At 37.7% G+C, this 26,784-nt stretch overlaps 1 protein-coding gene across 2 annotated transcripts; it reads left to right on the plus strand.

Annotated features, from left to right (window-relative positions):
- Positions 1-767: 767 nt before the first annotated feature.
- Positions 768-26,505, plus strand: ncoa4 (nuclear receptor coactivator 4). 2 transcript variants are annotated; one of them, XM_039767947.1, is made up of 10 exons: positions 768-873; positions 12,174-12,306; positions 13,048-13,188; positions 14,472-14,563; positions 15,019-15,127; positions 15,459-15,572; positions 15,842-15,988; positions 17,736-18,647; positions 20,694-20,792; positions 25,461-26,505. In XM_039767947.1, exons 2-10 carry the CDS (start codon positions 12,181-12,183, stop codon positions 25,464-25,466), a joined length of 1,746 nt encoding a protein of 581 aa, XP_039623881.1. In that variant the 5' UTR covers positions 768-873; positions 12,174-12,180; the 3' UTR covers positions 25,467-26,505. The 2 variants fall into 2 exon arrangements, with proteins under 2 accessions (XP_039623881.1, XP_039623888.1); XM_039767954.1 differs by having other exon boundaries at positions 20,697-20,792.
- Positions 26,506-26,784: the final 279 nt, after the last annotated feature.

A 26,784-nucleotide genomic window follows, 5' to 3' on the forward strand; every position in this document is an offset into this window, starting at 1 on the left:
ATGGGATCTTTTAAACATTTTGCAGATGGCATCTAAAGTGTGGCCCCATCCTGTAGATGGCAGCAAAAGCTTATTAAGTGTGCTTTCGGTGTGCCCAGTAGTCGCAAAGGTGTCCTGCCAACATTGACTGATAAGGAGAGCTGAACCCGTGACATTGAAGGCAAAGACTGAAATATTTGCATGAAAAGGGGACGCATGGGGTTTACTTTGCGATTCGGTAGGTGGATATCCATACACCAAGCTTAAACTGTCACTGTATTAATATTATTAAATAAAGGACTTTGCCGCATTAACGCCATTCCCAATTGACCCCATACAGGCTAGTTATACTGTGAACGCTTCTGAAATAACGTCATACGGGCTTGTAAAAACTAAGATCCTTACACTCTATACCACTTCCTACGCCACAAATCCATCTCACCGGGTAACGTTGCCAAATTCGATGTCATCATCGATTACAAAATGTTCCTAGTTTAACGCTACAATACCTGTCGGAGCAGGTAAATGCATACTAAATAACTGTGTTTTGAAATGTTACCAGTGTACGCTTTCATAGAGAAACGATCCATTATTTAATTTTAATGGTCGCTGCTCGTGTGCACTTACAACAACTAACTTGAATTACATACTTAATAAGGAATTTTGAGGCACTGTTAACTTTTGCTCCCCTTCAGCTGTAATCTCTTATCGCAACCTCCCTCCCATCCTTCCTTTACGTCTACTTCGGCTTACGTGCGAAATGTACTGAAGCCTATGGCGGCGCGTGACGTCTATGGGGGAGGGGCCTTTGGCAATCAGATGTGGCTGGTCTTAGCCGAGTGAGCGTTTGAGATACTGTGAGACATCTACTCAACCGCACACGAGGCTGCTAAGGTAAGAAACAAGACAGCATGTGGTGGACACAGTGTCCAGGTTTAACCGATTACTGCTGTCCAAGGTCAACGCCATGCTTAATTATAAGCGATCCGGAAAAGATTTCCGGGCAGCGTCTTACCCGCGGCAAGAAAATGCCTGCTAAGACAACAATAAAAAAAAGTCTGTTCTTTCCTTTGAGGGGCCTCTTTGATCATTTCAAATGCCGCTCGTGTTTACGCTTTGTTAAACTTAATCTATAACGAGGCTGTAATGTCGAAGAGGGCCATGACTTAAATTGTTCAAGGACACGTTGGCATTTTTGACCAAAGTAGTTCTGGTCTGTTGCACGTTGAGTGTGACATTATAAACCGCCCCTCCGGTTAGAGCGACGGGCATGGGAACTGGTGGGGAAGACACAATTTGAGGTATGCCGGATGATCTGGCATGTTCCATTGGAATTCATTTCCGTTGAAATCTCCGGTTCTTCTAAGAAAAGCACAGCTGATTCCGCTTGTTTGATACATGTGGCTCAATATGAAATTTAGTGACCCACAAACAATCGTTTTTTTCTTTACATTGTCGAGAATAACGAGACACTCCATCACTATGATTTGTGTTTTTATTTTCATTTCTAATTGAATCGTATGAATTGTTGCATTCCATTGTTGAGTGCGATTAATAAGAATTTGAATAACCGGTTCCCAGTTTTCCAGACTTTTCTAACAACAGACGAAGTACGTTTTGGAAACGGGAGAAAACAAGAGTTATAAGATCGAGGAAGCATTAGGGTTTTTGCGTGTCTAAAGTTTTGTGTTTTGGTTGTCCGGTGCAGTGAATTGAGAAGATGATCATTATTGTAATATGCATCTGGATAACATTTTAAACACATTCAAAACTCCTACTTGTGCAGCGGTTTCATTTTTCCAGTTCCAACTTGTTAGCAAATTTCTCGAAATATGTTTTTGTTCAGAACATTTAACTTTTTTCTATGTTTTACGTGTATTAATGTGTGCTGATGATCTGTCATGCGTCCCTTAAGGGAAGTCGTTTAGAACTTCAGAAATGTATCTTTTGTTTCATTTTGACAGTTTTTAATAACTGACACAGACGAGCCCCTCCATCTGCAAAAAGTGTAATCTTGCGAAAGTATTCTTGAACTGTAATCATACTTGTTTTCGTCAGATACAATCTGCCATATACCTTTCCTCTTAGCATTTAGCTCCGTTGCTTTAATTAAAATTTGGCATTTGGATTTTCTCTTTGATTGGGTCACAATTGCAAAGTTTTACTTTATGACGATTTTCTTGTAAAATCTATTTAAAGCAAAGTACTTTAAAGTTTAAAAATAAGGATATTGCAGCCTAATTCAGGTGCACTATTGTGAAAGCCTTCAAGAATGCCATTTTTATTAAATTTTTTTTTTGTTCTTTTAAGTGTGTTTGTTTTGTCCATTTATGGCAATCTTCTTCCCTGGGTTAAGTTATTACTCTTCAAAACTCCTGACACATGTCTATTTTAGTTCATTTCAACTAGAACGTTTTTCCTTTTAAGTGACTTCAGTAGCAATTGTCCTAGTTTTGACCTTTTTTTTTTTGTGCACACCTCAGTATCTTAATACCGATCTACTCCTGTCAGCATTCTACAATACTTTCCAGAGTTAGGTCCCTCTAATTTATCATTTGTTTAAAATCTCTTATGTTGTTGCTTTGAATTATATTCTCAAAGACCTTACCTGTAACCTTGTTATTATTTGTCTGATGGCTTTTATCCAAGTTGCCTGACAAGACTATTATGTGTTACAGGTTAACTGGCAAGTTCAGGGTCATGCAGTAAGTTTGAGAAGGGATTGAACCAGCAACCTTTTAAAGTCTTGCACCCCAGTCATCACCTGTAGCATGTTGTGCAAATGTCTCTTCCATATATTTTGTCATGCTTGTATATAAAGTATTATATGAGGAGTGAAGCCTAGCCTGTGGATTCTGTGGTAGCCCAGATAGATTATGTTGTTTGAAATTGAGATACCTGTTAACTCTTACAAATGCCATATTGTTTCAGAAGATCTTAACACCGTATGTAGAAGTTTCTATTCATAACACTTTTGGTGACATATTGTTGAGTGCATTTTAGCAGTTTATTTTAATAATACAGCTTAGGACTTTGCTGAGCTGGTTGGTTCAAATGGATGACATCCTCTTTTTACCCCATTTGTCATTCCTGTATACCTCTATTAATAATTACGTTTCTTTTCTCTCTGCAAAAGCAGTTTATTTAGCAATTGCGTGCCCAAGAATGAGCATAATGCCCTGCAACTAGCCTTACCGAGAACATGCCATTGCTGCCTCTGTTTTGTAACATAACACTTAATTTTTTTTTACAGCCTTTGATTATAAGCCATAGTTTCTTTCTTTTCATGTTGCCTCAATATCATATTCTTCAGGTATCCAGAAATATATAATACCTTGTTGACTTGCTTCATTTACAGTAAAGGTACATGTACTCTGTCATTTTTGGGTAATCCACTGAACTTTGCTCATTAGAAATACACCTATTTAATGACTTTTAATAACAGTAAAATTTCCATTGTGAGAGCCCTCAAATATCTTGGCTCATCAATTAATAGGTTAAAATGGATAGTGAATATGTTGCAATCTATCTAAGGTAACACAATCAGAAGATCTCTGTCTCTCTCTCTCTCCCACTTATTCTTTCCCCTTTTTTCCCTTACTTTCTAGGTAGACAGTCTCCCTCTTTTCTTTTAAATTACTTGTTCACTTCTGGTAATCTGCACTGCAGTATTTATAGAAGAGCCACACTTCACAAATAAATTTCCAGTTCTTTGTGTCCTTTTGATGTTTGGCCTTGGCTGATCTAAATATTTAGTGAGTACTTGCAGCAGTTGGTCTTGTGATGTGTCATGCTGTGCATTTCTTCTTTTTTTTATTTAAATGTAAGATTTGTCAGTTTCAGAAGTACAAATACCATCTGGTCTTAAAATACTAATAAATGTTACTAGGTAAATAATTTGACCCTGGTAGTTGATTGTTGTGTTGCTCAATGTGGAATACTTAGCTCAGTTTAGAGACTAAATACTCAAAGGTCCTGTCACATTATAATACTTTTCAGTTGCGAACCTTGTTTTCATAATATTAAGCAGGTTTGATTGTGTCTTCAATAATGGGGCATATCTATGAATGTAATAATTGAGAATCAATCCATTCTCATCTTAAAGTACAATACATGCAATGCAGCAATAAGGTATAAGGAACTTTTTTTTTTTTTTTTTAGACATTGCATACAGAAGAATGTTTCATCTCTCTTGTATTTTATGTAGCACAAGAGGGGAAAGGGCAGAGATTGCTGCTGAAATTGCTGTACCTTTAAAGGCACTCGTACTCCACCAGCAGTATAGATAGATACTTTATTAATCCCAAGGGGAAATTCACATAATCCAGCAGCAGTTTACTGATACAAAAAAATTATTAAATTAAATAGTAATAAAAATGCATGTTAAAGCAGACAATAACTTTGAGTAATGTTAGCATTTACTCCCCCGGGTGGAATTGAAGAGTCGCATAGTATATTACTGGATGTTAGAAAAAGGGACAGGCTTATGCACTTTGGAAATGTAAACCTGTAATGGAAAGTCATCGCAGAGTTGTGTAGTCCACCCCCCCGATGACACCTAATTGTGTAATGAGACATCTTCCAGTGATGTGATCAGCAAATGCAATTGTCAAGTTTGACATGCCTTCTGACTTGAAGTTTTGTATCTGTAATGTTCCATCACCTTTTTAGGACAGGTCTCGTTCCATAGACAAATGAGATTGACCAAAATAATGGTGGCATGGGCACCTGGAAGTGACTCTAAAACAAACCCCATTGCTACATCAGTAGTATTCATGAATCAAAGACTTCGCAACATACAAAATCGTTCAGCTAGCTCATCTCAGTCCAGTTTTCCTGGTGAAGGTTGCAATGTGCTAATCCGATATAGTGGAATGTTTTGACCGTTTGCACTGAATAGTTGCTAAAAAGCATTTTTTTTTTTGGTAAGTTGCTCTGCAGGAATCTTGTAGAAGCAGGTTGCTTATTGATTAAACTGATAACTTCTAGCTGACATTTCTTTCATGCCTTCAAAGAGATAATCCTCTAATCTGAAGTCTTGCTTGAACAATTTCTTGTACTTCAATATTTTTTTTTTTCATTTTGTTTCCATGGTGGGTTTTTTTTCCTTTAAATCACCTGCTCTTACTCATAGCAAGAGTTTCAAGTCATCTACTGTTTGTTGTTATAAGTAAATTACAACCAGTTTGTCTCTGTTAAAAATGAGATTTATCAGTTGTGTCCTTACATTTATCGCAGTGTTTATTGATTACAGTAAAGCCAGAGGAAATTATTTCCAAAAGGGCCAAAAGTGTGTCGCCAGTCTCTTGAAAAGCAAACAGCAGTTTGAAGGTTAGTTAGAAATAGCAATTGTATGTGCAGCAAAAGGAAACCTTTTCAGATACGAGAATATGCAAATACAATGCAGAAAGGTACCTCTAAAATTCATTTCAAATTTAAGTGTGACAGGACTGCTGCTTTACTCACTGTGCCACCTCTTCTATTTAAGTCGTGTTTTTACTATTGGTAAGTGAGACGCAGGTTTCAGTAGCTCATTTAACAGAGTAAGTCGGTGTACAGGTATAAGTTATAAAAAGTAAAGGCAGCTACCTAGTGTGGAAAATTTGGAACCTTGCATTACAAGCTGTACAGTTTGTATACTGTTTGTGTATCAAGAATAAGGATTTTTTTTTTCCTCCACTTTAAATATATTTTAAGCCCCTGTTACACTATCATTTCTAGTGAATTTCAGCAGCAGATTTAATGTACATAATATTGGGGAGCCGCATCACACACTGTGACTGACAGCCATGTAGTGTGACATACCCTGTCACTCATTCAGGCTGATCTGCAACTCACCTTGTTTTGATTTTTGTCTTAAATTGTAAGGTCGGTGTGTGTGTTTATGTATTAAAGAGAAATGACAACTACTGACCGCTCACCTGGAAGTATAGTGCATAGAATGCAGCCAAGAGGAAAGGAGAAATGCACTTTTTTGGACACTACAAACGAGGAGCTGTCTGTGTTACATTTGTTGCACCACAGTGGAACTGAACGAACTGGAAAGTGTACTCCTGCTGTAGTATTCAGTTGCGTTTGGGGACTTGATTAACAGATTTGAAAGTTGGAGCATTTTACACAGAATAAGTGTACAAAATTTTAACAATATCTGTGTACTAGAAATAGATGTTTTATGTGGACTGACAGACATGTTAAACAAAGAGGTACTTTTTGCAATAACTGCACACACACCTAAAAAGGCAGAATAAAGTGTCAGATTTTGTCTACCTATCAACTTTTTATACGGGAACCGGCTCTGTCAGCATAAAGCAACCTCGCACTGCTTTGGACATTTTACATTTTGCTGAAAAGTCATGTAATTTGTCATCTCATGTGATTGTTATTAGTGTAGTCTGAAATCCTCAGGTCTGAAAAGATCCAGCAACTGCAAGCACTATGACTGACACCCCCTTTGACTAAAAATCGTGTAATGTGCCTCTGATCACAGGAATGTTTCAAATGGGAGAGTTGGTTGAACATGGGGCAGTAAAATATGAATTAGATTTGAGACCATCTATGGCCATGTGTAGTGTGCGTAAATCGGTCTATTAACATACTTTATTCCAATATTATTTTTTGCACCATTAATATTCAGTCAGAGTTTTCAGTCCTCCACAATCTTGTACTTTGGTGATGATTTATACATTTTTTTATCATAATTGTAGGTTGACAGTCTCACAAAATGTCTATTATGTACATAAACAGTCTTCACTAAGTAAAGATCTATCAGACAAATTTTTAGATAAAGTAGAATTACAGTATAAAATTGATGTGTTGAACACCAGTTCAGTTAGAGAACTGTAGCTCAGTTGTTCATATTTGTTTGTTTTAATAATTATAGCCCTTGCGCTTCATGTGATTCTTCTTAAGTAGCAGCAATCAGTGGTGGGGAGTTAAGGGATCAGATCCTTAGCCACTAGACTTCATTGCTTGTTTGTATGTTGATAAAGAAGTGCTGACACAATGGCACAACTGCTTATATCAAATTTTTGTTTTCTTTCCCTAATCTAACTTTTTGATAGGCAAATGGAAACTCTACATTTCTATTAGCTAATGTAGATTTAAAAAAAAAAAAAAAGTAGTTGAAATTTTTTTGAAAATGGCCACATTTGCTTGGGTTTAAATTTCACATAGTTCTAGCCATTATGCTTACCAGATTTCTTCATTTTTAACATTTAAGAAGATATTTTGGGGATGTGGCATGGATATGATATAGTCAAGGCATAATATTAATTCAAATGTTGTTTGACACTATAGATAGAGTTGTTAATAGTGGCTCTAGAGGTAAAAAAAAAAAAAAACCCTTATCAAAAAGCAAAATATGAAGATTCATAACTGGGGGAAATTGAGGTGCAAAATTAGTTGACTATAATTTAGATGTTGGTCATTACAAGTAGTGTGGGATTTTTTTTTTTTTTTTAGCATTGTGGTTAGCAAAATGCACCAAGTGTATTCAAGGTTTCTTCTTTTTTTTTTTTTTTATCGAGTCATGTGTTTAAAATGACCTTTAGTACCTCATAATGTTTAGTATATAAAGAATATCATGTGTTCAGTAATAAAAATATTCCTTTATGCAAGTAAACACTTTGCATCTGGAATGTAAAATAGCCCCACATTGTTTTATTTCTCAATTATAGAATGCAGAACCTTGTGGATTGTTTTACAACAAAAACACATTTTTGAGGGAGAAAATCGGGGGGGGGGGAGCATTTTCCCCCCACTTGGATTTCTGAGTTGTGAATTTACTTGTAGAAAATTATTAAAGTTCTCCCCTGAAATAAGTGTGTTGAAAGACAGCTCTGGGTTCAGTTTCATCATTCAAAAATGTTGAAATGTTTTAATACCACATGTACAAAAAAGTAATACCATTTTACAGACAAACCAATCTACAATGCACATTATAGTGTGGCTGTAAAGCAAACTGTTTTTTGAACAGTTGTGATGAGAACTGGCCATTGAGCCCAACAAGATCATCCATCCTATTCACCTAGATTTTGTAAAAAGGACCCTAAAGACTTACTTTCCACCACACTACTTGGTAGTATTTGTATTCCTGAATGTGACTCGCTCTGGATCCTTTAACAAAATACTGTACCAATAATACAGTATGTTTCATAGTCTTTGTTTAACAATTATATTACATTAATGACTTGGGTATCTTCAGTTGTAGTCCATTATTTTAAATGAAAAATGTTTTTTGCCTAATTCATTCAGATTCAGTACATGATTATAGTCATTGTTCTAAGGACCTATGTTAGTTGACGATCTTTTGTATTGCCCCACTTTTTTTATTGTTAAATAAAAACTAAAAAGGGAATGCATGATTCAATGTATTGCTTAGGTATTGTCTGTGTAGAGGTTGTACACTATTCCCATGTCTGCCTGGGTTTTCATCCTGATGCTTAATCTTTCCTGTCTTCCCCAAAGAAGCACAATTTAAGTGGTGATTCCACATTGGCCCACTATGTGTGGAGTGGTGGTGTCACCATGCTATGGACTGGACCCTTGGACATGTGTTTCTTTTGCTCCCATGGTATCCTAGATAGGTTTTGGCACCCTGATGCCCCATATTGTGTTAAGCAGATTTAAAAATATTTAGTGTTAAGATTTGTTTGCGTAATTTTATATTTTTAAATATACACCAGATTAAACTTGGTTAATTTCCATTGATTATATCAGAATAGTTTAAATATTTAGAAGCAACTATTACAAGGAAACTTAAAAGATGTTAATAGATCATCCTCTCTAAATCTCACTCTAGCTAGGAGAAATCACTGTTAAAATCAATATTCTCCTAAGGGTCCTGTATATCTTTTACACTATCCCTGTGTGCATCTGTATCTGTGTAGTATCTCTCTTTACTTATGTATTTTTTTAACTAGGTAAACTTTGTAATTTTGTTTACTTTGAATTCAAAATGACCATGTATTAAACATACTACTTTACAGAGGCATAAAGAACAGGTTGGTATGGTATTGGCTAACATTTTGTTCTACTACTGGACTGCAGAGTCTTTGGAAGGGCAGATTAAAACCACAGTGGGTTAGCTGGTCATGGAAATGAAATCATGCCCAATATCCTCTCTTTATACTTTAACAAGTGCTCCAGTTAATTATAATTACTATGAATCTGCCAGGAATCCTGTGGTTCATTAGTCACTTTGTTTGTTTACTACTGTAGAACATATTTTAAGGCAGCTGGTCCTGTATACAATAATCGTATACACCAACCACCTTTAACCTATTTGTTATTCAGCATGTGGAAATCCTTTGATATCCTTTAAAGGTCTTTTATGTGGACAACACAGATCTGCTTGTTTTGAACAGCTCTCTCCTAAATATGTAACACATTGTTACTTTATGAAAATTAACTTGCTTTAAATACCTTTCACCAGCTTTTGTTCCTGAAGTGAAACCTGCTAGTTTTGATGAAAATAGGGAAATCATTTTTAGGTTTAACAACAAATTTTAAGGAAAACATCCCTAGTTGGGGAAAGATGGGATAGGGGGATCTTTCTGCTGGAAATTCAGAAAAGGAGTAGAACATAGCGATTCATACAATACATTCCTTGATTTGTGCAAAGTACAATATAACTCGATTAAAATGTGTACATTGGGCGTACACATCTCTTTTAAAATTAAACACGTCCAGGACAACATTGAAATTGTGAACATTGTCATTTTTTTTGGAATGCCCAGGCTCTAAAATATCCTCCCAGCCCTTTAATGGCAATATTTGGAGGGCCAAATGGAATAATCTGCTGAAAAATCTATTCTGGCATTCTATTGTACACTGCACTAGACTACACAAAGAATCAAAATCCACTTGTCACAACTCAATGGGAAAGTGTATTAAATTCTCTCTCTGAGGAATGATTCAAGATTTTTTTTTTTTGACTTGGGCATAACATTGTTACTGAAAAATTACTTGCCATATCTTTTGAGGTTTGCTATTTTAGTGTATGTGAGGAATTAAATTAGGCCTCTTTGCGATGTGGCTCTCTTTTCAGGCCCCTTTGTTCAGTTTGGTGGGTATTTGTCTTGAATGGGAATTTGCTACTTGTGAATGTGCCTTTGAACGATTTGTGTGTTTTATGTTTGTTCTTCTGCAATTAAGACATTTACAACAAGTCTTCTATTCTGTAAAGATTGACACTGTGGTGAGCTGTCATATGTTGTTGTCCACCTTTTTGGGGTGGAAGGAATATTTAAAAATTTGCCTAAAGTCATAGACTTTTTTTTTTTTTTTTTTCTTTCAGCAACAAGCTGTAATTGAGGTTTAAATTTTTTTTAATTGCTGTCATTATCATATGTTATTGAGGAAACTGCATGGAAAGACAAGTTCAGGCGTATGTGGTTTGCCGAAGCACCAGACCAACAGGAATGCAGAACTTGGGACTATTTTTAGGAAACCATGCTGTTTCAGGAACTTCTGATTATTACTTCTTCTTAGGAATATTTCTTAAAATCCATGTTCCGCATGTTGGGGAAAGACCAGTATCTGATTGTGAAGGTGTCTGTCCTTATAGTAATTTTTGTTTATAAAGTACACAAACTATCAACATTCTTTATATAGGGTGGTCCAGATCTAATTATGCAATTTTCATTGCACTATAATTTAGTAAGTTTATTACATAGAAAATCATCCGAAAAATCACAGACCATCAAGAAGTGTGCGAACTGACGACATAAAGAATCGTCTTCACGCCGAACTGGAATTGTCCCTGCATAAATCAGTCATCCAGACGATCTGGGTCTGCATAATTAGATCTGGACCAACCACCCTGTATATGCTTAACAAAATATGAAAGTCTATCATAATACAATTCATATGAGTCATAAACGCTTAAAACATAAAAAAAAGTACCAAAATGACATCAAAAAAGAGAAGTCTATCATAATACAATTAAGATGAGTCATAACCACTTAAAATAAAAAAAAAAAATTATAAAATCTGCGGTACCAAAAGTGCATCAAAAAAGAGAAGTCTTTAGGTTTCTCCTAATAGCAGCCAATCTTGCGGATGCTCGGGTGGGTGCAGAAGCCCTTTCTTTAGTTTGAGGGCCAGTATAACATGAAACGCAGTCACCCAGAATGCATCACGTCATCCACAGGATAACGAAATAGGTACATATGCAGTGATTATTGGCATTAGTACATATATAAGCAGAGACTGGAATCTTGATTACGTGCAAAGAAAACAAAGGTGTTGTATTTTGGGTATATTTCTATGCACTAATTTGGACATTTAGCAACCTTTTAAGGTGGACTTTAGATGAAGACCAGTAAATGAGTTCTTGCAGTAGTCTAGGCAAGATGATATAAATTCCTCAGGTTCCCCAATTTTTCTGTATCATGCTTCGATCGAAGTGATATGTTCTTTGCTAAGCTGCCTACATAACAAAATTAAGCTTTTCAGTTCTGACTCGGATTTGTGACAAGTGAAAGCAGAGGAAACAAATGACCATTAGGATGAGTTGTATTAGGCTTTATTTGATCACGAGTGCAAATTAGAATAACTTCCCATATGCAGTTACTCAACTGCAGATGGTTATCGCCAATCCAGCTCTGGACATTATTCATACATCATGTAACTTTTTAGTTAATGCATAACAATCATTAGGAAAGAAACGGAAGTAAATGGGGTAAATGGTTCATTGTTTCATTTCTATCTGTGCCAATGTAGAATGTTACCCGAGCAAGCTTCTTGATTTTAAAAATAAAATTGAACAAAGTATCCATACCCCTGAAGAACACTGCAAGCAATAAGACAAAGCTCAGATTTTTGTCTCTTAACTGCTGAAATATTAAAAAAAAAAACACATTTTGAATCTTTTTGCCATTTTATTTCTCATCTGTTCCTAACAATGACCTAACAGGTTTTCTTTTGTTAGGTCAATATTGTACAAAGTAAAATTGAGTTGGCCTTGTATAATGGAAGGGTTCATGTTTTAGTTGAAATTGTTCTGTGACTTTGGAGAAACATCTCCACCCCAACCTGTTAACTTGAGCACCATGGTAAGCAATTGTGGGAAAAAAATACATATTTTTGCAATAAAACATAATGGCAGCATGAGCATGTTGTATGCTGAAATTGTTTTTCCAGGCCAGTTTAATATGTGCTGTAATTGTAATACTTTTTCTGTTCCTCCACAGTATCCAGATGTCGCCCTGTGTGAAGGACCGGGAGACCATGTTGGGGCAGTGTCTTCAAGCACGCGCTCAGCTGGAAGCTGCTATCACTGAGATATGCAAAGTAGAGCAACAGCTTTGTGAAAATGCCAGAGAGGTGAGAACAAAGGATGTACATTGTGTTATGTATGGTCTCTTTTACCTCATACCAATTTTTTGGGCCATTTCCAAATTGTGTGTGTGTGTGTGTGTGTGTGTGGTGGTGTGTTTTTTTTTTTGTTTGTTTGTTTTTTTTTTTTTAAAGATATAATCTTGTGGTTAACCTCACCAATGGCTCAAAGGAGGTTTGTGGGATAAGGATCGTTCATTAATTTTGGGTTGTATACATGATGTCTAAAAGTCTGAACAATAATCACCAAAAGTATTTGATTGACTGGGTGGACCCCACTGTATATAATGGCTGCAGGCGTAACAGTTTCCTGTCTTTGGCGAAGAGGTCACATCTAAAGTCGTTTGTAGCATGTAGTGTACAGAGAAATTTAGGATTAAAAGTAAAGGGGCCACTTACTGGAAAAGTACAGTAATTTTCAGAGTGATTTGATTGCATTCCTGCATTTAGTATTTTGCTTGATTAGTTTGTTTTTTTTGAATGGTATAATGATAAAGCATATCAGATCTTCTCACTTGAGAGTTGATTGTTTTTGTTTTGGAGCAAGGCGCCTGGGAGTTAAAAATAAATAAATTGTATGACGTTGTTCTCAGTGGGACTTTGGCAGTGACTAGGCAGCTTTAGAGATCTTGGGGAAGGGTGGAGACATAAGGTTGTTATAAAGTGTCCTTTACTTCTGCACTGCTAATACTCTCAGCAGTAAGGTTTACATATACATCATTATTACAGGTAAAGTCTCAGCTGCACAGCTGTATCAGCAGGCATTTGGAGTTTCTTCGCTCCCGGGAAGTTTGGCTGCTTGAACAAATTGAGATTGTCCAGCGCCTTAAAGAAGAAGCTTTGCAACAACAATTGCAGCAACTGCATTTGGTAAGTTATTTTTTTATATGTTGGGTGTATATATACCTGCAATGTTAACTTTTCTTTTTCTGTTTTACATTATTTTGATTTGAAGGCAAAATGACATGTATGCCAGTTTGCTTTAAATGTCCTGCGCACATTCTGTTTACTAAGTTAATGGTGCCTTTCTGTAACAAAATAAGTGCTACACTGTCTTGGAATCCCACCCAATCTCTGTCCTACAACAAATATGTTGTCATTCCAACATACCACCCACCAATTAATCTTTTAAAACCATTTTTATATAATGTCTTACACAAATATACCAAATCTGCTTGAGTCAGTTGCACTGTAGGATTATAGGAGATTTTGGCATCTTTCTTTTTTTTCCCTGTGTTAAATGTATAGACTTGTAATAAATTATAAGTGTATGTTTGTGTCTTTGAAATAAATAATATGCTGTTGTAATTTGCTGAATAGCACCCTTTGTGTAATGTATTCATTATTAATTGAGATCAGCTTTAGTAAATCCCCCCAAAAAACCTCTGCTAAACAGTAGTCAAAAAGTGGTTTTGATTGCAGTATGAATGCAGTATTGTCCACAATAGCAAAGTTTCAAGTTGTTTCCCAATACTATTTTGACAAATATATATTTAATATAGTAGTGCAGGGGTGGGCAAAGTCAGTCCTGGAGGGCTGCAGGTTTTTGCTCCAACCTAGTTGCTTAATTAGAATACAATCTTTGCTAATAATTTTAATTTCATGACTCATTAGTGCTTTAACTCTGCCATATCAGGCCATTCTCATATCCTAGATGTTCTTCCCCTTTGTAAGGATATCATCCAAATGATTTGAAGGCTAAAATAATACTCAATCTTTCAATTTTTTTCTCTTCACTTCCAAGTATTAAATTAAACCCAATAGTGCATGATAAATTGTGAATTTCTCCTTGGGATTAATAAAGTATCTATCCATCTCTCTATATATCTCTCTAAATACACACAAGAGTAAATGGTAACAATCTTATTGTTAATAAAAAGCCATTCAAAACTAAGACTACAGCTGTTTAAGACTAAAACAAGCAATAAGGGTTCAGAATCGTAATGAGCGAGACCACTAAAGTGAAGCACAAGTGTTACTTGAGCAGTAAGTGCTTCTTATTAAGCAATTGGGTTGGAGCAAAAACCTGCAGCCACTGCGGCCCTCCAGGAATGACTTTGCCCACCCCTGTAGTAGTGCATATATTTCTTAGAACCCCAGATCTAGGGCCCCAGATATGAGGTGTTAACAGTGTTTTTAATTTTCACTTTCAGCTCCTTGGACAGTTCAACGCTGTAATCCTGCAAGTGGAGAACTACAGCAGCAGCAACACTCTGTCCAATCAGACAACCAGCTGTCTGGAAAAGTGAGCACATTTTACATTTCAGTTGTGGTTCAGATTGGGGTGGGGAATGGTGAGGGGGGCATCCTTTGGGAAATTCTACAGCCAGTAGGAAACCTTTTGAGAGACGTGCCTACATTGGAAAATTCATCTGTGATACTCAACCTGTGAGGTCTTAATTTCTTGCTTTAACATTTTAAAATCGGTAGGTCACAGAGTTAAAAGTGTTGGCTCTGTGTCTTTGTTCTTGTCCCCTACTATGTAATCTCCCATTACCAGTGGTGTATAGAGGCCCTGAGCACTAGGGTAGCCACCCTATGAAGCTCTTTTTCAAGCACTTAATCCTTGGCAAGATTTTGTTTTGACTAGTTGGGAAAACTTTTTTTTTTTATTTAATGGAGATGTCAGTGAAATCTGTGTGTTTGTTTGCAGTAAAGCGTAAACTTGTCCAGAACAACAGATGATTCTTTCTGTTACAGATTGGCAAGTCTGAGCTTGAACCCTGAAGAAACCCCCGAGATGAGTTTCCAGGCTGATGTTCATTCTCTGCGCAAAGCCATCACTTCATTTGGGACCATTGCCTCACAGGTGTGTGTACGTGTTGTGACCAGAGGAGATTAGTTTTGCTGTATCATACTGTCGTGATGCCTAAACTCTCCAAGGAGGTGCTTTATGCTTTTAAAAAGAGCTCTGTGGCACTGCATGATCAGACTTGGCCTGTAATCCTGGTAATTGGCAGCCTGCAAAGCAGCTTGTTATACTTCTTGTAAAGAACAACTTCTTTGTTTCTGCTTTTTTGTTTTTTTGAAATCCTGTATATAATTCTTATTTTCCCAGTACCAGTTATTTCACCTCATTTGTGTGTTGACTTCTCAAAGTGTCTATTTTAAGGTTGCCTTCTACTTTATTTCTCTTTTAGCATCTTGAGTCGATCTCTGGTAACGTAAAACCACTTCTGGAGTCTGGCCCCTCTCACACTGACTGGCTGTTAAATAGCTGTCCTGTAGCTACGCAACATTACAAACCTAAAGAGGTAAAATGGCTACTGTAACATGAAAAGATAATGCAGGCTGGGAAATGACGTTTTGTTTTTCTTTGTTTTAGTTTTGAGCTTTTAGTTTTTTATTTTCATACATGGATGTGCATTTCTATGTTTGTAATATTGGTTTAGCTTTTTGCTTAATGTAAGTTAAGGAACTGTAAAGCTTAAAGAATAACGGAGCTTGCAAAGTACTATAGTTGTGGATTTTATAAAAAATTATTTTTTTTATTTATTTTGTTTTGTTTCAATTTTCTCCACAGATGATAACTGAGCCTATTTCTGGAGCACCGCTTTCTCAATGGCTGTTGGGTAGCCACTCCAGTAGTAATACCTCTGGTGGATTCAGTGGTAGCACTGATCTAAAGGACTGGCTCCTCAAACCTGCAGATGATGTAAAAGTAGCAAAGGTAAGAGCGGCTGATTTGATTGTTTAAGCATACATAATGAAATATTTCCATCGGTGCCGGACATCTTTTTAAAGAAAAGCTACAGTGGGATGCAAAAGTTTGGGCAACCTTGTTAATAGTTATTATTTTCCTGTATAAATCGTTGGTTGTTACGATAAAAATGTCAGTTAAATATATCATATAGGAGACACACACAGTGATATTTGAGAAGTGAAAAGAAGTTTATTGGATTTACAGAAAGTGTGCAATAATTGTTCAAACAAAATCAGGCAGGTGCATAAATTTGGGCACCGTTGTCATTTTATTGATTCCAAAACTTTTAGAACTAATTATTGGAACTCAAATTGGCTTGGTAAGCTCAGTGACCCCTGACCTACATACACAGGTGAATCCTATAATGAGAAAGAGTATTTAAGGGGGTCAATTGTAAGTTTCCCTCCTCCTTTAATTTTCTCTGAAGAGTAGCAACATGGGGGTCACAAAACAACTCTCAAATGACCTGAAGACAAAGATTGTTCACCATCATGGTTTAGGGAAAGGATACAGAAAGCTGTCCCAGAGATTTAAGCTGTCTGTTTCCACAGTTAGGAACATATTGAGGAAATGGAAGACCACAGGCTCAGTTCAAGTTAAGGCTCGAAGTGGCAGACCAAGAAAGATTTCAGATAGACAGAAGCGACGAATGGTGAGAACAGTCAAGAGTCAACCCACAGACCAGCACCAAAGACCTACAACATCATCTTGCAGCAGATGGAGTCACTGTGCATCGTTCAACCATTCGCGCACTTTACACAAGGAGATGCTGTATGCGAGAGTGATGCAGAGGAAGCCTTTTCTCCGCCCACAGCACAAACAGAGCCGCTTGAGGTATGCTCAAGCACATTTGGACAAGCCAGCTTCATTTTGGAATAAGGTGCTGTGGACTGATGAAACTAAAATTGAGTTATTTGGGCATAACAAGGGGCGTTATGCATGGAGGAAAAGAACACAGCATTCCAAGAAAAACACCTGCTACCTACAGTAAAATATGGTGGTGGTTCCATCATGCTGTGGGGCTGTGTGGCCAGTGCAGGGACTGGGAATCTTGTCAAAGTTGAGGGATGCATGGATTCCACTCAGTATCAGCAGATTCTGGAGACCAATGTCCAGGAATCAGTGACAAAGCTGAAGCTGCGCCGGGGCTGGATCTTTCAACAAGACAACGACCCGAAACACTGCTCAAAATCCACTAAGGCATTCATGCAGAGGAACAAGTACATCTCAGTCCCCAGACCTGAATATAATTGAAAATCTGTGGTGTGAGTTAAAGAGAGCTGTCCATGCTCGGAAGCCATCAAACCTGAATGAACTAGAGATGTTTTGTAAAGAGGAATGGTCCAAAATACCTTCAACCACAATTCAGACTCTCATTGGAACCTACAGGAAGCGTTTAGAGGCTGTAATTTCTGCAAAAGGCGGATCTACTAAATATTGATTTCATTTCTTTTTTGTGGTGCCCAAATTTATGCACCTGCCTGATTTTGTTTGAACAATTATTGCACACTTTCTGTAAATCCAATAAACTTCATTTCACTTCTCAAATATCACTGTGTGTGTCTCCTATATGATATATTTAACTGACATTTTTTATCGTAACAACCAACAATTTATACAGGAAAATATTGACTATTAACAAGGTTGCCCAAACTTTTGCATCCCACTGTATTATCTCTGTTTTATCCACATTGCTTTTTTTTTTTCTCCATAGGACTCTTGCCCTATGATTTCATTTGACTTTGAGGCAGCCTGGGGTCAGTTACATGATCTAGAGTGCTGGCTTCTGCAGGAAAGAGTGCCTTCTAGGAATCGGGCTCAAAGTGACCTCAGCACCACCACCTGCTCGCTTTCAATTGAGAAGATTGAAGACTCCGATCTGAACTTCACAGAGGATGAAACTGAAGCATCTGAAAACAGTATGGATCTTGGCGAGTGGCTTGTTGCACCATATCCAGAAGCAGGTGAACCCCAAGATACATACACTGATGCCGAGCAATGGAAATCTGCCTTAAAACCATTTGAAGAAAAATATTCGTCAAGTGACTGGCTTCTAAAGCCTGAAGGTGGATGCGGCTCTTGCTGTGGCACCTTGACCCAAGCAGTTGAGATTGAAAACCTTGGTAATCTGAAGTGCCTGAAGCAAACCCCATCATTATCGAGTTCTAGTCACTGGCTGATGCAGCAAGCCCCCCCAATCAAAGTTGAGCAAGTCTGTAGAGCCAATGAGGTCTGCAATAGCTTTTCTGACTGCGTATGTGAGGAGAGCTGCAGTCGTGAGGCTTTGCGTTCCTGGTTGCTTAAACAAGAAGGCCGAGACAAAAATGGTCTTCCCATAAACAAAAATTTGCCAAACTCCATTGAAAAAGAGCATGATAAGATGATTTCCAGCTTGGACAGCTGGCTGCATCCCAGTAGAAGAGTGAATGCCCTATCCAAGGAATTGGAAGAAAAAGCCAGCAGAGAAGAACAGAGTACAGAGTCCAAGGACCCATTTCTCGCCACCCTGCAAACTGAATGTTGGGTACTTCCATCTTCACAGTCCACTGCATCTCCTGAGTGTAAAGACCAGAACCAGGATAACTTCAATGAGAATGATAAGTGGCTGTTACGTAAGAGAGCACATGTAAGTATTTAGTGAAGGTGTCGTCTTAGGAATTGTGTATTCACTTTGGTTGGTGGGTCATATTTCAAAATTTCCCTAATAGAATATTGAAGGGCGATTACACACAGTCCATTTAATTTTGGAGATGTAAATTAATTTTATTTTACTGGCACCTTAATCTGAGGTGACTAATGAGGTCAAGACACATTACATACTTTTTTTTTTAAAAAAACATTTTAGCATGGGCAGATTGACTGACTCGCAAGATCACACAGTGAAGTGGAGGTGGAAGTTTCAAGTCCAGTGTCTTAGCCGGCATGTTCACGCTTGCAACATATTTAAGCGCACAATTTCACTTTTCCCTCTGGGTCATCCAGCTGCCCCCCACAGCACACACAGATTCATCTCTGTGTCAGTAATGGAAGGAATTTTGTTTAGGCTGCCCATGAAAACATACAACTTCAATTTCTGTAATTTTGTCTTGCTGACATGTACAAATGTCAGTCTCGGGAATTTTGAGAAAATATTCTGAAACGGGGAGGTGCAAGTTTCAGTCATCTTTCAGAATTGCTGCTGCTGCTTCTGTGAACACACAGACTTTGAAGTAAGACGGCCGTGAATCCTCTCCTGAGTGTGTAATATTGAACCCCTTGGTGAAGATGGTGTTCAACTGCAAAACTCCAAAATAAATGTGTGGGTACATAGTATTGGGCTTTCTTCCTGTTTAACATGCCTAATCTCGGTATATTTCAAACAGATCTATTAGTAAAGAAGCAAAAACACTGGAGGGGTGGTGCCATGCAAGTTCCTACATCTCAACAAGCTGCAGTTTTAGAATTAGTAGGTGATGTGCAGAATATCAAAACTACATGACTGTTGATGCCCAAATCACTTTGATAGCCCCTCTTTCTACCACCTAATGTAGATAACTCTTAAGAGCCCCGATTGTAAGACTAAGCTGTAATGGCAGCCGGTCATTTGTGTCTTAATTATTGGATGATCAGTTCTCATACATGGGATTTAAAGTATTATAATTTTGAAAACTGAAAATTATGAGTTTGTCTTCTTCCAATGCAATAAGCCGAGAATGTAATAATCTTCCTTCATAATAGTTTGTACTGTAGTGAGAAGTCAAGCAAAATGACACCTTTTATGGACTAACTAAAAAGATTACAATATGCAAGCTTCTTTAATTACATCTTGCCTGAAGAAGTGGCCTGAGTTGCCTCAAAAGCTTGCATATTGTAATCTTTTTAGTTCGCCAATAAAAGGTGTCATTTTGCTTAACTTATCACTACATTCATAATGGCTAACACAGCACAGCACCCTAGTACTACAATCATGATAGTTTTGAATTTGGCACTAGTTTAAAGTAATCTGTTTGCCAGGACCCAACCCTAGACGTGGCACTATCCACAAACGGTCTATCAATAAATTGGTTTTGGATTCCATAAAAACATTTTGTACCAGTGGGGGTCAATGGCTCACAAAGATGCAACTTCCTAGCAAGCATGTGCAGAAGCATCGATGTAGTTCAAAAATATATATTGCGTAAGAATTTAAACAAAATTATCAGTAACTAAACCTTTTCTAAATTTTACTGACGTGTTTACTGTCGTGTTTGTGTTTCTTAAAGGCAGTTTGAATGAGTTTTTAGTATTAATCTGTTTTAGGCAGCTAGAATCCTTAAAATTCGTAAGACAGTTAAAAAGGGATCATTGCATCATAAATACACAAGTTGAGTTTTGCATTTGGAAACACAGGACAGTTGCTGGAAAGCCCATACAGATTTTTGTTGTACAGTGGCCAAACTGAATAGCCTCAATTAAATCCCCCTTGTGTACCCTGCACAAACCCCCCCACCCAAAAAAACATGTACTTTATACTGCTTGTTTTTATGACTGTAAGGCCTGTAGAATGCACATTGTGGCTGAAGTGCTGATGACACTGGTGCACTTTATTAACATGCTTTCAGGTAAAAGCAGGATCACAAGTAGTACTTTAGTGTTAAGACTAGTTTGCTGTGTGGTAAGCATTCCTATTAATAATAATAATTTTTTCCTCCAGCAGGAGCAGTTTGTTTTCCCATCATCTGTCTGTGACCTTTTTTCTTGTATGAAGCTGACTTTAGAACAAGAGAAGTGGCTCTACAAGAACCCTCTACAGGTGAGGCCTCCTGAGAAAATCGGGGTTAAATATGGTGTTGGAACACCACGCTGAATAAAGATGAGCAGAGGCAGTTGTATGAAACCATTTATACCTGAAACTTACATTCTTACCTTTAGAATATGGGAAAACAACATTTAATAATAGTGTAATAACTTCTTCCAGAATAAAACTTTTGTTTCATTAAGTGAAATGTTTGTCATCCCTAATATTCTTAACTATCATTTTTTGCCATTTTGTGAGTAAAATTATCTAAAATGTAGTTTTTATACATGGACCTTGTTTTAAAATGTTGGTAGATGTGGCTTGTTAGCAGAAAGGTGGTTGGCAGTGACCCTACTAAACTGTGGATACATTTCAAGAGTAAACCATCCATCCATCCATTCATTATCCACCGCTTATCTGTGGTCAGGTCACGGGGGCAGCAGCCTAAGCAGGGAAGCTCCTCTGGGAGGGCCCCGAGGCGTTGCCAGGCCAGCCGGGAGATATAATTCCTCCAGCGTGTCCTGGGTCTGCTCCGTGGCCTTCTCCCAGTAGGACATGCCAGGAACAATGCCCCCCATAGGGAGGCGTCCAGGGGGCATCCTGACCAGATGCCCAAACCACCTCAACTAACCCCTCTCGATGCGGAGGAGCAGCATCTCTACTCAGAGTCTCTCCCGGATAACTGAACTCCTCACCCTATCTCTAAGGGAAAGTCCAGCCACCCTGCTGAGAAAACTCATTTTGGCTGCTTATATCCGCAATCTTGCTCTTTCGGTCACTACCCAAAGCTCGTGGCCATAGGTGAGGGTAGGAACGTAGATCGACTGGTAAATTGACAGCCTCAACTATTGGCTCAGCTCTCTCTTCACCACGACTGACTGTTGCAGAGCCCGCATTACTGCGGATGCTGCACCAATCAGTCTGTCAACCTCACTTGTGAACAAGACCCCGAAATACTTGAACTCCTCCACTTGAGGCAGTAATGTGTTCCCAACCTGGAGAGAGCATTCCACCCTTTTCTGAACCATGGCCTTGGATTTAGAGTAAACATGTACATTAATTTAGTGAAGTAAAATTGTATGTGGTGTTATCAGGAAGATCTCTTAATTTCAGTAAGAACTCAGTGCTGATTAAGTGAAAGTAAAATACAAAAACTGTGCCTTTTGATTTATTGGTTATCTGTGGCCCCATCCTGATCGAGCTTGTGTATGCAGGCAGATGTGTTTTCCTGTACAAAGTTGTGAGGTTCACTTTACTTCCTGTGACCACACAATGTTTCACAATAACAGGACTTGAGGTTAGATCTGCTGAGTTGTGCCACTTGGTACAGGTTTGAAATCGACTGAAGACACATCTACCAAACACAGGAACTATTCCAACCCTCTTTTAGTTGGCTTGGGAGCTGCAGCAAATTTTCATGGTAGGAGCTAAAAGCTGGTGCAAAGAAAGGATTTCTGCTTTGTCCTGTTGATTCGGCTAAGAAAGTTAAACTTGACTACTTGATTAAGCCCACACATACACCGCCTTTAGTCCCCTAACTGAAACAGCCTGAAGGATCTTAAAAAGTGATCTGCAAACACTGCATGTGTATTCTCAAAAAAGATTTTACCGTGCACTAAAAAAGGCTAAATACATCCATCCATTTTCCAAACCCGTTTATCCTGATACTGGTCAGAGGGAAACTGGAGCCTACCCCAGCAAACATCAGTCGCAAGGCAGGACCAATCCTGGAGGGGGCACCATTTCATCGCAGGGTGATGCCTAACCTGACTAAAGACTTGTTTAATTTAAAGCTGTTTTGTTGATTGTACTGTTCTATTTAATAAGGCAGTTAAATACCAGAACTAAATATACTGTATATACGTGGAAAAAATTGTTGGTACCCTTCAGTCAATGAAAGAAAAACTCAAATTGGTCACAGAAATAACTTTAATCTGACAAAAGTAATAATAAATAAAAATTCTATGAAATTTAACCAATGAAAATCAGACATTGATTTTCAACCATGCTTCAACAGAATTATTTAAAAAAAAATAAACTCATGAAACAGGCCTGGACAAAAATGATTGTACCCCTAGAAAAGACTGAAAATAATGTGACCAAAGGGACATGTTAATCCAAGGTGTGTCCACTAATTAGCATCACAGGTGTCTACAATCTTGTAATCAGTCAGTGGACCTATATATAGGGCTCCAGGTAGTCACTGTGTTGTTTGGTGACATGGTGTGTACCACACTCAACATGGACCAGAGGAAGCGAAGGAAAGAGTTGTCTCAGGAGATTAGAAAGAAAATTATAGACAAGCATGTCAAAGGTAAAGGCTATAAGACCATCTCGAAGCAGCTTGATGTTCCTGTGACTACAGTTGCACATATTATTCACAAATTTAAGATCCATGGGACTGTAGCCAACCTCCCTGGACGTGGCCACAGGAGGAAAATTGATGACAAATCAAAGAGACGGATAATACGAATGGTAACAAAAGAGCCCAGAAAAACTTCTAAAGAGATCCAAGGTGAACTTCAAGCTCAAGGAACATCAGTGTCAGATCGCACCATCCGTCGTCGTTTGAACCAAAGTGGACTTCATGGGAGACGACCAAGGAGGACATTGTTGAAAACAAATCATAAAAAAGCCAGACTGGAATTTGCCAAACTACATGTGGACAAGCCACAAAGATTCTGGGAGAATGTCCTATGGACAGATGAGACAAAAATTGAACTTTTTGCCAAGGCACATCAGCTCTATGTTCACAGACGGAAAAATGAAGCATATCAAGAAAAGAACACTGTCCCATCTTTGAAACATGGAGGAGGCTCTGTTATGTTCTGGGGCTGCTTTGCTGCATCTGGCACAGGGTGTCTTGAATCTGTGCAGGGTACAATGAAATCTCAAGATTATCAAGGGATTCTAGAGAGATGTGCTGGCCAGTGTCAGAAAGCTTGGTCTCAGTCGCAGATCTTGCAACAGGACAATGACCCAAAACACACAGCTAAAAACACCCAAGAATGGCTAAGAGGAAATCATTGGACTATTCTAAAGTGGCCTTCTATGAGCCCTGACCTCAATCCTATTGAGCATCTTTGGAAAGAGCTGAAACATGCCGTCTGGAAAAGGCACCCTTCAAACCTGAGACAACTGGAGCAGTTTGCTCATGAGGAGTGGGCCAAAATACCTGCTGAGAAGTGCAGAAGTCTCATTGACAGTTACAGGAATCGTTTGATTGCAGCGATTGCCTCAAAAGGTTGTGCAACAAAATATTAAGTTAGGGGTACCATCATTTTTGTCCAGGCCTGTTTCATGAGCTTATTTTTTTAAATAATTCTGTTGAAGCATGGTTGAAAATCAATGTCTGACTTCCATTGGTTAAATTTCATAGAATTTTTATTTATTATTACTTTTGTCAGATTAAAGTTACTTCTGTGACCATTTTGAGTTTTTCTTTCATTGACTGAAGGGTACCAACAATTTTGTATATAGACCATTCTGAGGAGACTGCATGTTTTGCTTGTTCAATGTGTATGAAACTGCCAAGCATTCCTGTTTTGTGGTACTTTTATCAGTATAGTCCCAGTACTAAAATGAAAGAATAACAGAAACTTGTGCAGTCCTGTTGGGAGTCCTATTCTAACCAATTTCATTGTCAATGCATCATTCTTGCCTTCCCATTAATCTCACTGTTTAGTGAGCTGGCTGCTTATTTTAAGAAATTCTGCAGTGTTGTATCCAAAATGTAAACATTTTTAAGTTTAAATTACAGTGTCTTGTTCCTTTCAGTTTACACTGTTCTATAGTATTTTCTCCCTTTAGTTGGAAACATAATGGAAAAATAGTATACAGAAAAGGACAAATTAAAAATAAAATGGCAATCATTTATAGCTATGGCAAGTACTACACATTTATACTTTAACCAGGTAATTGATCTCATTGGTTTAGTAAAACAGATTTATATTGATAGTAAAATTGCTTATAAGAAGATCATGCAGCCATGGGGTTTCCCCCAGGACTCTCCTTGAAGCTCACCAGGCATTGGCAAAGATGCTGTGAACCGGAATCTTCTGACTCGATGACTGCACGGAAAGAAGAACCTTGTGACTGTTCAAATCCCACTGGTCACACACGGTGACTGTGCTCATTTTCAACCTTGGAACAAACCATTTGGATTTGGCTAAGGAGAGTAGCAAAGGTTCATAATTTACTACATTTAAGACAAAAAAGGCATTTTAAAAAAATGCACAATAGAACTTGTCAAAAAAATGAACAAAACTATTACAGGTACGAAGTACATTGTCAGAGCTATAACTCATGAACAAGAAGGAATTTCAGTTGTGCTGCATGTGCCTCCCCAGTGGAGCCCATCTACAAAATAAAGTTGGTTTACTTGATAGGAGAAATTGGGACCTGAATTGAGTGGCAGACAGATAACTAAGGTATGATGACAAGTTGGACTGCACATCTGTCAGTGCTTAAAAACAAGACTATACTCGTAAATTAGAATGTCAAAATTCCTGTTTGTTGATTCTGTTTTGTACATCAAAGTGCCCTCCTAGCACCAGAAAGCGGTTCTAAATAAGCATAGCTTTCCTTTTTAGGCTAATCAGAAAAGTGATGCTTAGACGAAGTAAAATTAATTCTGATATTCTCGGGCTTGAATTCTAACAGCTTTTTTTTTTTTTTTTTTAGCTTTGATTTCCAGCAAGAATGAGATTGAACATTAGGAGAAATCATGCAACAGCTGACCCATTCATTACTGCACATCCAAATGTCATGCCTTCCTGCTCCTTGCTTAACACATTCAGAGGATGTGGAACAATACTTCTCCTTAAACCCAAGCTGGGAACATAATTCGGAAGTTACCCAAAATACTAACCTGGACCCTATTCACAAGGCGGCTTCTTTCTATAAATCTTACATTAGCTCGGTTTCTGTGTAGCATTGTTCTATTGTTTATGCCTTCTAAAGAACTCGACTCATGACATTTTATGTTTTGTGTGACTAAAGCACATTTTATGGAGTAGTCCGTTCTTTAGAGGGCTCTTGTTTGCTGTCATAAGATGAATGATTCTGTCCCTTTGGGGTGTATTGGGTCATAATATTGAATCTATCTGAAGAAATGTTAGCTTTGTACAAGTGATTGGAGACATAATTACTGTATGGGTTATTTTAAAATCTTGGTTGATAAAGTACCAAGTTTCATTAATTGTTTTAATATACCTCTATGTTCCACTGCTTTTATGTTTACTTTCTCCCTCAACATTTGTTTTAATTCCTAGTCACAACTGACATTTCAAAGGTTCCTTTTCTGTCTAACCAAGTTGATCATCTATTTGCTTTTTTTCTCCCCAGGACAATGTAAACTGGCTGCTGTGTGACTTTGCATAGGGCAGTAAAGAGAGTGGTGTGGCCTCTGTCTTCTCAGAGCTTGCTACATTTTACCTTTGTGCTTGGCATTTGTGAACTGTAGGTTCTAGTTTGGATACGTTTTCTTGAGTAGGTGGTGTTTCAGTGGAGCTGCTGCCTCATACTTCTAACTGCACAGCGTACCACTCTATGTATGACTTGTCCTGCATCTGCCACTTTAAAACTTGCATATTGGATACAGCAGGTGAAGCTTTTAAATTCTAATAAAGTGCTTTTATTATATTAGATAGGAAAATGATTTATACTATTAACTAATGTTAATTAATTGGTAATTATCCAACCATTAATAAAAAAGGAATAAATTGTGGTGGTTGTCTGTGTAAAATGTGTTACACTTTACCTTCACATGTTTTGTTACTAAGATCCAAGCTGACTGTTCATCTGTGGCAGCACGTAGTGGGTGTCCTCTGCCATTTAATTGTAAGAAAATACAACACATCAGGTTCTACTGCACTGCACTCTATTCTTTGTTGTTAGCACCTTCCCTGAAGAATAGAATAATCTGAATAGAATACTTTATTGCAAGAAGAACAGAATAAACTGAATAAAATACTTTGTTGCAAGTCATTCAAGAATTAATTCTAAT

The sequence above is a fragment of the Polypterus senegalus genome, chromosome 1 (assembly GCF_016835505.1).
Source record: "Polypterus senegalus isolate Bchr_013 chromosome 1, ASM1683550v1, whole genome shotgun sequence".
Taxonomy (NCBI): Eukaryota; Metazoa; Chordata; class Cladistia; order Polypteriformes; family Polypteridae; genus Polypterus; species Polypterus senegalus.

What these genes read in the sequence shown, in the direction of transcription:
- ncoa4 (XM_039767947.1), top strand. Translation starts at nt 12,181, where the DNA reads ATGTCGCCCTGTGTGAAGGACCGGGAGACCATGTTGGGGCAGTGTCTT. An exon ending in TTTGTGAAAATGCCAGAGAG is followed by an intron (nt 12,307 to 13,047) that starts GTGAGAACAAAG and finishes TCATTATTACAG; the next exon opens with GTAAAGTCTCAGCTGCACAG. An exon ending in AATTGCAGCAACTGCATTTG is followed by an intron (nt 13,189 to 14,471) that starts GTAAGTTATTTT and finishes TTTCACTTTCAG; the next exon opens with CTCCTTGGACAGTTCAACGC.